Source organism: Neodiprion virginianus, chromosome 3, assembly GCF_021901495.1.
Source record: "Neodiprion virginianus isolate iyNeoVirg1 chromosome 3, iyNeoVirg1.1, whole genome shotgun sequence".
NCBI lineage: Eukaryota > Metazoa > Arthropoda > Insecta > Hymenoptera > Diprionidae > Neodiprion > Neodiprion virginianus.
In genome coordinates this window covers 42,214,652-42,227,575 of record NC_060879.1, presented here as the reverse complement: position 1 = coordinate 42,227,575, position 12,924 = coordinate 42,214,652, and the positions used below count along the sequence as shown (strand labels likewise).

General features: G+C 44.3%; 1 protein-coding gene across 1 annotated transcript; it reads left to right on the top strand.

Annotated features, from left to right (window-relative positions):
• Positions 1-3,744: 3,744 nt before the first annotated feature.
• Positions 3,745-6,721, top strand: LOC124300346 (fork head domain transcription factor slp2-like). The gene has a single exon (XM_046754320.1). It carries the CDS (start codon positions 4,251-4,253, stop codon positions 5,580-5,582), a length of 1,332 nt encoding a protein of 443 aa, XP_046610276.1. The 5' UTR covers positions 3,745-4,250; the 3' UTR covers positions 5,583-6,721.
• Positions 6,722-12,924: the final 6,203 nt, after the last annotated feature.

Below are 12,924 nucleotides of genomic sequence, written 5' to 3'. Positions count from 1 at the left end.
AAATATGGTGTAGGTATTTCAATATTTACTTACAATATGACTTAGGCTTCAATTGTCACCGACTAATCACAATCCATTGTCTCCAAAGGGTCCGGTCAATCGGCTTACAAGTTATAAACCTTGGGTACATACCGTACATACAGAACAGTGTTGTACACAGCGTACAGCACCGCTTTTATGGCCAAAAATTTCCGCAAGGTAGTGTCGACAAAATTTTATTATAATATTCCAATTATATTTGTCGCTACAGGTGAAAACAAATTTTACCGTAATTTTGAACAAAAGTGGACCAATCGTGGCTGTCGTGTGCTTTTTGCGTCAATTAGCGTCTTCTAATTGACCATCTATAAGAAATGCTTGTATAGAAAGTTATATATATACATATGTATACCGTGTGTCCACGAGGAAAGTACGCAACTTACGCGCGTGCATCAAGTCGTCGGTCGAATTTTATTGGCTGACAGTTACCGGCTGATTGAGCTGCCGACACATTACCAATCGCGACTGTCAGGAACTCGGAAGCGGTTATGTTCGCAAGGGAAGCGCGAAGTTTTGGTAAAGTATTTTGTTAGATTGGTATTGCGTCGACTGCTCAATCAGGCGGTAACTGTCAGCCAACAAAATTCGAACGACTTGACGGACGCGCATAAGGCGAGCACTTTTTTCATGGAAACACGGTACACGAAGTATACCTATCACGGACTCACTTCTAGAGTATAGAGTGCAAATAAAGTAGTCATGGATCGATTACCTTACATGGTATTTGTTGGTACCTCCAATAAAGGTATCATATTATACCCAAGGTGGGTGTACACTGTAGGCTAGCGCCTCTCTGATTGTTCTGCCCATAATCCAATTTGCAATAGGCAATACATTCGCATATAGACCAAGGCCTTATTATTGGGGTATAACCCCGACACCTTGTGTACCCTGTACCTACCTTTACAAGCAGGTAGGTACGCCGATAAATGAAAGCGCAGGGCTGCTCGGATAATTGCGACAAGGATATTCACCATAATTGTAAGGTGCGTTAGAAGCAGGGATATTCATTTCGTACTTGAAGATTTCACGTAGTACGTTACGAATTCTAGATTAATATTCATACACTTGATAATACTTAACACTGTAATTAAACATGCGCATAATGCGAGTACACCGTGTATAGGCAGATTTAGTACGATTGTATTTTGATCAAGACTTCGAACCGAGACGTATTATGCATAGAGTTAGCATGATCGTCCGAAAATTGGGCGATGAAAGGACCTAGCCGGTAAGTAATTCAAAATTTCAGGAATTCCGGCCTGGCTGTAAATGTCCTCTCTAATACAGAGCGGTAATTGTACAAAGACACTCCGTTGTTCGAAGCATCCAATTATAGATATTCAATGCTTTGTCAGAAAATTCGGAGTGTCAATAAAAGTCCACTTCAATTAGCGTAAAGCTAAACATCATCGATGTACATGTGTACCTAGTTGAAACTTACAAACTATAACTCTCGATACCGTTGCATACGTGCTTGCAATAAATTAATCGTTTTTTCTACGAAATGAACATTATTTCACCGAAATAAGATTTTCGTTGATTCGATAATCTTTTGATTTTTTGATGTACATGTTTCACGTTTTTTAACCGAAATGATAATTCATCCGAAGTAGCACCAATTTCAGTCACTAGACGGCAGGAATTTCGGCTTGAAAATTAGCTGTAAAGATGTTTATATACTCGAATCCTTCGCATTCCCTTAATCTAGATTCATACGAATCTGCCAACTATCTGCAGTGATGCGATATGTTGGGTTATGGTTTTGATCCATCCATGTTTTCCAAAAACTATTTTGAAGCGACGCTGCTACACTTGTTCGGTGGCAGTCAGTAACAATGCATATCGTGTTGAAAAAAAAGGTGAAGAAAAATATGTGACAGCTATATTTACACTACATTTATACACCCATAATACTTAAATACCAAAGGAATGATTGAATTATTTAAATACATTTTTAATCCAAATACGGGGTCAGTCGATGTGATTTTATTTTTTTCAGTACAATGCCATAACTTCTTTGATCGGAAGAATATGCCATTGGTCCTTGTAAACATTATTTGAGTGAAGGGACACTTTGTTTTACACGAAGCATACAGCGCTTGGATAAAAATATCAAACCGGAAGAGCAGCTCGCAGTGAGTTATGTCCCTCAATCTCTATTCAATTTATTTAAATTATTTTTTATTTGTCGTAAATACGGATTTTGTTTTAATTAAGAACTGCGTAAATTGTCGCTTTGAATAAATATGCTCTCAGGACTATACAAACTCATGGATATATTATATTCGGATCACTTGATATCCAATAAAGTCAAGGACCTTCTTTTCTCAGTGTACAACCCCTGAAAAAGTTTCAAAAAAAATTAACAAATTTTGTTAATTACTCGTCTTTACCCTATGATTTTTTTTTTCAAATCACAGAAAAACATAAGCTGTGACGAATACAACACCGATTAACCGATAATAGATCCAACATTTAGCGCAGAAATGACGTAAAAGAAATCTATATGAACAACTGAAAATTCAATCGATAATAAAATAAACATTTTTCGTCACTTACTCCCGCAAATTGTACTGTCTTTAAAAAGCGTCTTGTAAAATAGGCGCAGTGGTTAAGTTTATCAGTCAAATAGATCGGCAGGGATAATTTCTAGCGGAAAAAATAATTCGAAAGCTTTGCTCCAACCGAAATGGGAATCGAACACTGCAGCGTGTAGCCGCAGGACTCGTCGTTTCTGCGTACACGCTGCACGTCGAGTACCTGGTCAATAATATAAATCAATACGAAAAAGAGTAAAACGCTTACAATTATATTCTCCATGCTTCGCGTTTGTACCTAGGTAGGTACATTATACTTTCTGAATTAGAATGAGTTAATTTTCACTGATATTTCACCGATTTCCAATGTGTGGTATAAACCGATTTTCTCCAGCAGTATACTTGTGATTAATTCACATTTCGAGAGTAGACGATACCTACCGGCGTGCCACGACTTTAATCGGCGAACGAAACATCAACTGTGACTGCGATACGGACGAATTTTTTACCAAAGTCAAATCTTATAAAGCCGAATTTTGAAAAACATCGGGAGTCTGTTAACCATTAGGTATCGCTTACGATCTCGTTAGTGATCTTTTTCGAGTGGTATTATATCCAGACCAAAGTAATTCCTGCGAACCTTTCGTAAGCCTGACAATAAACTGCACGTGTACGTAAATGCGTGTACATCGTTGAACAAATATACGTACACGCAAGTCGCGCACGATAAAAGGAGACGAACGAAGGGTGTGTAAAAGCCGAGGGTGGGAAAACGCTGTCGCGATTCAACAACGTCGAAAGGCTGATGATCTGTTTGTCTTCCTTGGACGCGTCTGCGCGCCTCGAGGTTGACGCTCAAAGGCCTGACACCCCCTCCCCCCGCAGGACCGAAGCGCTGGGCGCAGGACAGAAACGAATGAAGGGTCTGTAGGATCCCCACCACTGGCTGGCTGCTTTCCTCTCTTCTGTTTGCATTGTTTGATGTCAAACATTGGGCACAAACAAGCGAGGACGAAGAGGGCGTCGACTCGGAGTCCGTCGGCCTGAAGGATCCCTCAGTTGGTGCGGTTCGGCGCCTGGGCGGGCTCGAAACCCTAGGAGGCGGTCCAATCCAACGGTATATAACTCCCCACCATTCCCGGGGCGTCTGTAGAGTCGGGTTGACGCTTCTACCGTTGGCTCGTCGTCGGCAGTCTTCGTCCAACGTGCATGAGGTGAAAACGTCAAGAGTCGGATAGATTACACCATACATATATATACATATATATATGTATGTATACGTACGTATGTATATAACGAGTTTGAAGGAAAAGTGAGAAGAACAGGAATCGGACACTGGTTGCACGGTACGTGATCCGGTCTCCGTGGATGTGGTTTTATTTGTCGTTGCGCTTTTGGAATGACGCAGAGTGAAAAATCGGCTACTGTCTCGTGTGATTCGATGAATGGGACGATATAACGATTCGGTTTGCCCCGAACAGTGTACCGGCAGCAGTGTTTTATGAACGGAAAATATAGGACCTATACGCGTATATAATACCGGACCGACGCAGTCACGTGTACCGGAAAGTGTGCGAGTGTCGATGCGGACTGTTTGAATCGGGCCCGGAGACCCTGCACGCCTTCAGTTGTTAAAAGTGCGCCGGAGGGACGAAGCACGAGGTTGAGGAGATGGTGAACATGGAAGGATCCGGGGAGCACACGGTGACCGTGTCGCTGCCGCCCCCCAGGGCCACCCTCAAGTCCAACTTCAGTATACGCAGCATCCTCCCGGAGGCCTGTGCCGTGACCCCGGCGCCGCAGAGCCTGACGCCGACGAGCCAGTCCCCGAGCCCGGTGCAGGATGCTACCGCGGAGGACACGGACGAGGGTAGCGACCTGGACGTGACAGGGTACGACGACGGCGCCGACACGCCGCCGTTGGACTGTTCGAGAGGCAACGCGGGGGGTAGTCCGGGGAACGATCCTGGGGCGAGGAAGGAGCAGGAGGCGCGAGAGGCGGAGGAGAAGAAGAAGTCGGAGAAGCCGCCGTACAGCTACAACGCTCTCATCATGATGGCGATACGGCAGAGTCCGGAGAAGCGGCTTACCCTGAACGGTATATACGAGTACATCATGCGGCACTTCCCCTACTACCGCGACAACAAGCAGGGCTGGCAGAACTCGATAAGGCACAACCTTTCCCTGAACAAGTGCTTCGTCAAGGTGCCGCGGCACTACGACGACCCCGGCAAAGGTAACTACTGGATGCTGGACCCGAGCAGCGAAGACGTATTCATAGGCGGGACGACCGGGAAACTCAGGCGACGAACGACCGCCGCGTCTCGTTCCAGACTCGCGGCCTTCAAGCGAAGCGTCGTCCTCGGGGGCCTTAACGGCCTCACCGGACTCAACGGCCTCTACCCTGCCCTCAACCACTCGCCCTACGTCGCCCCCGCCTGGCCTCCGTCGCTCTACGCGCTGCCCTACCTCCACCGGGCCGGGCCCTACTCCGTGCCATCTGGATACCCTGCGAGCCTTTTGCCGGGGGCGGCCGCCTCCGCGAATCTACCGTGCAAGCCGCAGCCTCTTCCAGCGGCCGCCGCGCCCCCGGCTCACGGCGCCTTCTCCATGGAACGACTGCTCCAGGCCCCGACGTCGGCTTACCACCCCGCGAGCATGCCGCCGGCTAGCGTCGCGACGTCCGCCGCCGCCGCGGTCGCCGCCGCCGGAGCTTACAACGACTTTTACTCGACGCTGAGGAGCCTCGCTGCTCATCAACAGCACCAGCAGCAACAGGCCGTTCTCCAGCAGCAGCAGCAGCAGCAGCAGCAGCAGCAGCAACAGCAACAGCAGCATCAGCAGCATCAGCAACAGCAACGCCGGTACCAGCAGCAGCAGCGGCATCATCTCCCTCAGCAAACGTCGACCCCTCTCAGCCAGACGCCTTCCACCACCGGCTCCCCCGACAGCAGCCCGGAACCTCATCCCCCGCACTCGCCCCCCTTGTTGCACCAACGCTAGCAGGCCCTGCGTCCTGGCATGCCATTCTTCCGATTCTTTGAAGCTACCGAGTGAGCCGATAACAGCTCTGACGGCGGGGCAGTGCTGAAATCGGTAATTTGGCTTCATGATTTTTTCGTTGGTGTTACGTACTGTAAAGGGGGGCGAGTTGCAATGCTTTGCGATATAACGACCGGTGATGTCGGTTGAAAGGGTCAGAAGGGGGCCGAAACCGTTTGCGGTATTAGCTGAAATCGCGATAACGGATGCGCTGACTTCAATAGATTATAAATTCACGCGTAATTTGTGTAAATATATTATTTAGAACGTTGCACGTATAAAAATGTTATATTACCTCGTTGTATGTTTAAAAGTAAAATACTCGGTGATCTCCGGTTTAAATGTTATTGTACATGTAAATATGGACAGAGAGAGATTTTGTAGATAGTCAAAAATCAACTTAATCTATTATTACTATTGTATCGACAATATTGTATACATATATGCCTGCGTATACGATGTGCATACACGTATCGTATACGCAAGACGAATGCAATGGGTATACATATATGTCTGTACAGATTCTTATAGACATGAATAATTATACCCCATATACAGCTTAGATTGGACCGCAGTACATACCTACTGTAAAATTGAATAAATATAATTTATACGTAGAACAAAGAAATGTTATAATACACGTTTATTATATACATGGCACACATTATATATATGTATAATTGTATACTGACGTACAATGTCGCTTGAATCGCTAGGCTATAGGCGCCTCAATCTTCGTTATGCACGGTGCAGCTCTTTATACTGGCGTACTTATTAAACACACCATAGCAATTCTAACGCTGCGCGTTATACACGCGATGATATGATTCTCGGTATACGATTGGTCGTAGTAACACAGAGTCGAATCTCTAATTACTATACATTCGTAGTATACCTGTATACCTGTATACATGTATCGCTGATATATATATATATATATACACCTTGTTTGTACAAAACAGATTAATAATTTCGTTATAAATATGTACATATATGCAGTGATATTATATATTGAAGAATATAAGGACACAATGAGGATGCAGGAGTGAAGTACAGAGAAACTATGATTACGAAATAAACTTCGAAATCTTTTAATATAACCGTTGTAAATTTCGTCAATTATTTTTCAAACACCTAAACCCTCCGCTCCGTTAATTATGACCATGTAAGCCGAGCGGTACCGTTAATCATAAACCTATAAATAGACCGATTCATGATTATAGTCAACCATAAATGAAATTCTTGAAAATCGATTTATACAGCTCGATAGCTGATTTCCAACCCATTCGTTTAATTTAACACGTGTACAAGTGTAAGGGACTGGATTTTTTCGCCAAGTTTTCCTTCCATCTGCATAACCTCGGAATCAGATACAGCTAATTGATACGAAGAGTAAAGTAGGTACGTGGGAGGTAGATATCACCACACTTCAAATTGCGTCGAGGAAAAGTTATGCGGGTTTCCGTAATAAAATTAACAAGCAGAACCCGCTGGCTGTCAAAACAAAATGCTTCATAGGCGTTGGAATTTGGGACGTAAGTTTCAATGCTAATGGTTCCGGGCATTGCTGTTGTATACCTGGAAAAACTGTCCGCGAAAATAAAAACGCTGCCAGTGCGGCCTTGCCAATGTTTCTTGGGTGCACCGAAGACGCAATGACTTTTGTATCCCGAGCCAGTACGTTCCAGAAATATCGTTTTATTGCTTCCGACATAACCATAAACCATTCGAATACACATTACAGGTAGGTATTATATCTAGACGGAGCCTCAGCCATGGAGTCGCAACTCCAGTTGAGGCATAAATTCGTCTTTTGACCTTAAATTTACCCCCTCCAGCTGCGGCGGACGTTGAAGCTTTTCCTCTGAAACTCTCACTGTCGGCTGATTTGCGGCCAAACGACCCGGAAACCACCAGGGAACACACCGATCCAAGGACTTTGGGAGGACCGTAAGTCCAAGTTGCACGTGGGTCGATGTGACGTGGTGTGTTTTACCATACATCACGGAGAGAAGAAGAAGAACAAATTTTACTCAAAACTCCAGTAAAAAAGAGGGACACATCAGGGTTTTTTATATAAAAAATACCCATGCGAACTATGTATATTTTTGACTACAAATGTAGCTGATTTTATTTCGAACACAGTGGTTTTCACTGACTCTACAGTAAATTCTGCATTTTACAAAGTATGTTTTACCAAAAAACCTGACGCGTCTCTCTTTTCCTGCAGTTTTGAGTAAAATCCGTTCTTTCATTACCTCCGTGTACACAATTACAATTCAGCGAATCGAAATTGTAGCTGGCGTAGCTGCGAATATACGCGCCCAAGTTTGCTGTTTGATAAATGTTCAGAAACGTGACTGCTTAATTCACTCCACATAGGTATATCAGCAATTCTTGTGTTTCTATCTTTTTTTTTTTTTTCTTTGTCCGAAAAAGAGAATTTTCATCTACGACTGAACCCAAAAGTCGGCATCTTCACTCGAGCCAGACACGGCAGTGACGCGCTTGTGATTGTGGGCGTTTGAGCGCTCGAACGTTTAAGCGTTTAAGCATTTAAGGGGTGTGCAGATGGGATTGTGTGACCCGCTCGCGGGTCAGCGAGCCGCGGATCGACGCTGTTATTTACTGCCCTGTAACGTCCATCTGCATTAATGATCGTTAACGGGACTGAACCGTTCCAATGCTCTTTCGAATAAGGTAGTAAAGTCCGAAAATCAAAATTTTGTGCAACACCTCGAACCCCCAACACCTTTATCGAATTATGAGGATAAAGATATACTGTTTTCTTTCATTTCCAAAAATTTTGACACGTTCGACAGCACAGACGCTGTCCTGTGCCTGATCGTTTTTCCTAAAATTCGTATGAAATGCAATTTTTCGGGCATTACCCGGATCGGTGAAAAATCGGGATGCGGCACGCACGAGTCACGTTGTCAGGGCTGTGACAGCTACATGCGTACATGCGCGTGTGTGCGGTTATAATTAGGCGGGCGCATGTGCGCGCGGCATCCATATCCCTTGAGAAATTTCCTTCGTACCTTAGAACGGTGGCACCACGACTGGAGCGACGCGAAGTAGGTACGTGATGCGACGGACGCGTGGACGCGGACACATGCTGGGGCCACTTGGACCAATTTATATTGTCAGGACAAGTGTTTATGCCGACTTTGCGACCGACCCCTCGCCGATGCGACGTCTACGTGACGGTATGCGGCGGCTATCGTTGAATTATAACCTGGCAACGATGTCGCGGTATCAAAGTAGGTACGCTAATGCAGTTGCATAATGTCTTACACACACATATGTTACATGCATTGAAATATACGCCGAGGAACAAGTTATAGCTACGCATATACCGATTTAAGTCATTTTTATGACGCTTTACAGGAGATCAAGTCACCCGTTTTACCCCCCCTTTCTAATTATCTAGTAGTTGTCATAAGTAAAAGACGTATACAAGAGCTCTGATATGTCATGAAATGAATAAGGTTGCTACGTCAGCCAACATTATTGCAAAAACAGTCCTGTTTCAGACTTTAAGCCGATAACACGTATCGCTATTAAACGCATTTGTCCCATCTTTTAATTTCCGCCTGTTTTGATCGCTTCTTCATCGCTCAACGAACCTGATTAATTTCCGAAACACCCAAAAGTTTGACAATATTCTTCTCCGAAGACAAGACAAAAAAATTGCATGAAACTTGTTTAGTTACGTTATGCTTACTGTTAGTTTGTAGAAAAAAAAAATTGAGAGTATATATATGTGTGTGTGTGTGTGTGTGTGTGTGTGTGTGCGTGTGTGTGTGTGTGTATGTATGGCGAAACGTGGCATCGCCATTTGCGTTGGCATTGTCGTGCAGCAGCGGTAGAAACCGTGGTTATGGTTATTTTGACAGAAAGTAAAGTTCGCCATCTTTGAATGGCAGCGATTTATAAGGTGTTTATACAAACGAGGGGTAGAGGCACCGTAGGTAGAGAGAGAGAGAGAGAGAGGGAGAGAGGGACCGAGGGCTGAATCCGGCCGCACCACCAGTAGGTTTGGGGTTGGTTGGTTGACCCGTGAATAGATTCGGTGCGGCGGTGTGTCGTTACATTATTCCAAAGTTGGGGTTGCCCGGGGCCCAAACGCCACCCTGCAGGCATGTGTGCTAGGTTATAGGTATACGTCTGCAGGATCCGGGGCGCGAAAGCGTCGGAACAGCGAACTACACGGACGTAGGACTGGTTTCGTTAAAACGGGGCGCGTTTTAGGGGCGGCCTCTACCCTCGACGCTCTCGGCCAGGGATGCCGAGATTTCAACGATCGGCCTAGGGGATGGCTGGGTTTCGATATACTCTATACCGCATCCCCGGCTAGGGGGGATTTGCTCGGGCTATAATGTCCCACTATCCCGGCGATGATGGTGGTCGTCTTGCGGTTTAAACACGGTGTTGTGCCGCAACCCCGGCAAGTCAACATCGTGTGTGTAATGTATAAAATTTTGCGAATGCAAAATCTCGTATTCGTTTTCGATTATTTACACCCGAAAGCAGTGTGATTAATTGTATTGCCGTGAGTGATCGGAAGTGGATTTATAGTGAACTATAGGGTGGAATAAACATAGTTTCGCATCGCTGTGCGTTTTATACGCAGAAACTGCGATTCAAAATGCTAATTGCAAAATCGTAAACATGTTTTTTCAACCGTGTATACGAATATAAAAGGCATCGGGTACGTAACGTTGTTTTTACAACAGATTTTACCAAAGTCATCTTAGGATACCGTAACGCGCATGATGTGGATCGCCTGGATATTATCTAATTCTAGAAACGAATCGCCCAAGGATCGATGAAACGATCGATCGGTGCGAACGAAGATTCGTAACTTTTAATTTGATTTTTTCACGTCAGACCTTGGTGCTTACGCGATCGAGGAGAATATCGAGTCTTGGGGTGTCACCGATGTACCGGGACCTCCGGGAGGCACGGAGGGCGAATCATGTCCGCGGCAATAGTGAATTCTCAGGAAACAATTAGACGCGTATACAGTAACCCGGGTTTGCCGCCTAACGAAGCTAATTGAGCCCATTCAAGATCTGCGTCGAGGCAAGTTGAAGACTCAAGTCACACTGCGGTGTCGCGGTGTGCGTATAGGGGGCCCCCCACACGTCCGCACACCTACTCGCACGTACGCGTAGGCAAGTAAATAGAGGAAAGACGTGTATGGTTGTAATATAAAACATACTCACGATCAGTCGTTGCGAGCCTATGCGTGTAGTTCGGTGTAGTGATACATGCTTCCGGTGGCCACCATTCGTTCGTTCGCCCATTCATCTCGACACTCGCTCGCCAGCTCGCCAGCTCGCTCCTTCGTTCGTTTAACACTTTTGTGTGACGCGGACATACGGGCGTTCTGTCGAGAGGCTGGGAACCTCTAACTGTTTTGTATAACACGATTAAGCCGCCTAATCGGTATAAATGTTATACGTATACCTACGTCTCTATAATGCGATATCCTTGTGCGTGTTGGGATATTGTGTACTTTTGTCGAGGGACTAATTCATCTGGACCTGGAAGGGGTCAATGGTGCACGATATATACCGGGAGAACACCCAAGTATCGCACGCCAAGTAAATCTGAACGGATTGCTCGTCGTTATTGTCGAGAATATTTTTAATCAATTTCATTGTCATCTGCGGAGTCTAAGTGAGGAATCGAATTCATCACGGATTTTACAGATCCGTAAAGACTGCAATGCGGGAGTTATTCTCTAGATTAGGATGGGACTATTCACTCCGAAATCAAGAAAAAATCTCAGTTCATTAAATTTGACTATGTAAACAACGTCGTGTAATTTTTATCATTTCCGTTAACATCCGAGTTTTCCTGCTGTCAACGCTCACGAATTGACCTGGCTTAATTAAGCATTCCAAGCGATTGAAGGCTCAGTTTTTCAGAGTAAATACATCAGTCCGATTTTACACAAATAAAGTGTAGGTAATAACCATTCTTCGATGTGGACAAAAGTCTGCCGTAATGTAACTATGGTATGTACACAGAATTTTATAAAAATTCTTTTGTAAATGTAAAAACGATGACATCAATGGTGAAATAAAACAAAGGAATGTGGGGAAATAATTTTTTCTCCTTTACTGCAGAAGAGAGAAGAATCTGCGGTATATTGAATTCGTGAATATTAAACGATTTATGAAACGACGGAAGGATCGGTTCTTTTTCACAAAGTCCAACATACCTGGCAGAAGTTATAGACATCTGTATTCAACCTTTTTATGGCCTCACATAAAACCTGAAATTTTTTTAGAACCGAGTAAATTTATTGAGGTTATTAATATGAGCGATTTTAATTAGTTTGGTTCATCCTTCGTATAACGAAGCACCAAACATACAGGTACCGGTGTCACAATACATTATAAATTGTACATTTTTATGGCGTATATTAACTTTTTTTCGAATATTTGGCAGACTCTTACGACTGTTTACCAACACGTGAGGTGAAGGGCATGATTCAATGGTAGATCTCTGCTTTCGATGAAGATGGTCGAGATAATTTAAAATTTTGTCGATTGATCCAACTTATGTGAGATAGGCCTGGAATAGATTGAAAAATAAAATCTGCGAATAATTATTCATAGATTCAAACGTCCGTAAATTGTTGAACGGCATCGAACAGCGTCGCTGGAAATCCAAATTACCCAAGCCATAGGAATAACACATCGTACCTATAACTCTGTGAGCTACGCGGCTCGTGTTCTGACCCCAATCGAAGTCGAGTTACGCTTCGAAATGAGTTTGTGCACCGTGGGCGAATACAGAGAATGCGAAAGTCAACCTCTGATTAGCGTCTCGCGGTACTCCAGTTCGCGGCGGTCAAAACCGCGAAGATTACGGCACCTCGTGTAGTTTGATGAAATCGTGGGTAGTGAATAGGATGGTTCATTTTTTAACTTTTGTATTAAGATGCCATTCGAAAAATTTATGACAAGTACTGAAAAAAATTATTTGTCAAAAAATGTCGAGTGGCACCTTAAAAGCAAAAAAGTTAAAAAATGAACTACCTAGTAATTAATCGGTATTTGTTCACCGGATGAAAATATTTTTCCCATTCAAAATCTCTGTTCCATTGATGAATACCTGCGACAATTCAGCGGTGAATCGGTATAAGAAAAAGCGAAGGGACATAGTCACTAGAGAAGGGTCCAGCAGTTCCATGGTGTAAAGGAAGTCTTACGAGTTACGATGACGCTTTTTGGTACGCAAGCACGTTTGCTGTGTAAAGCTTCGTGTGTACACAGAACGAAAG

Coding starts and splice junctions, on each gene's coding strand:
- LOC124300346 (XM_046754320.1), top strand. CDS start 4,251: ATGGTGAACATGGAAGGATCCGGGGAGCACACGGTGACCGTGTCGCTG.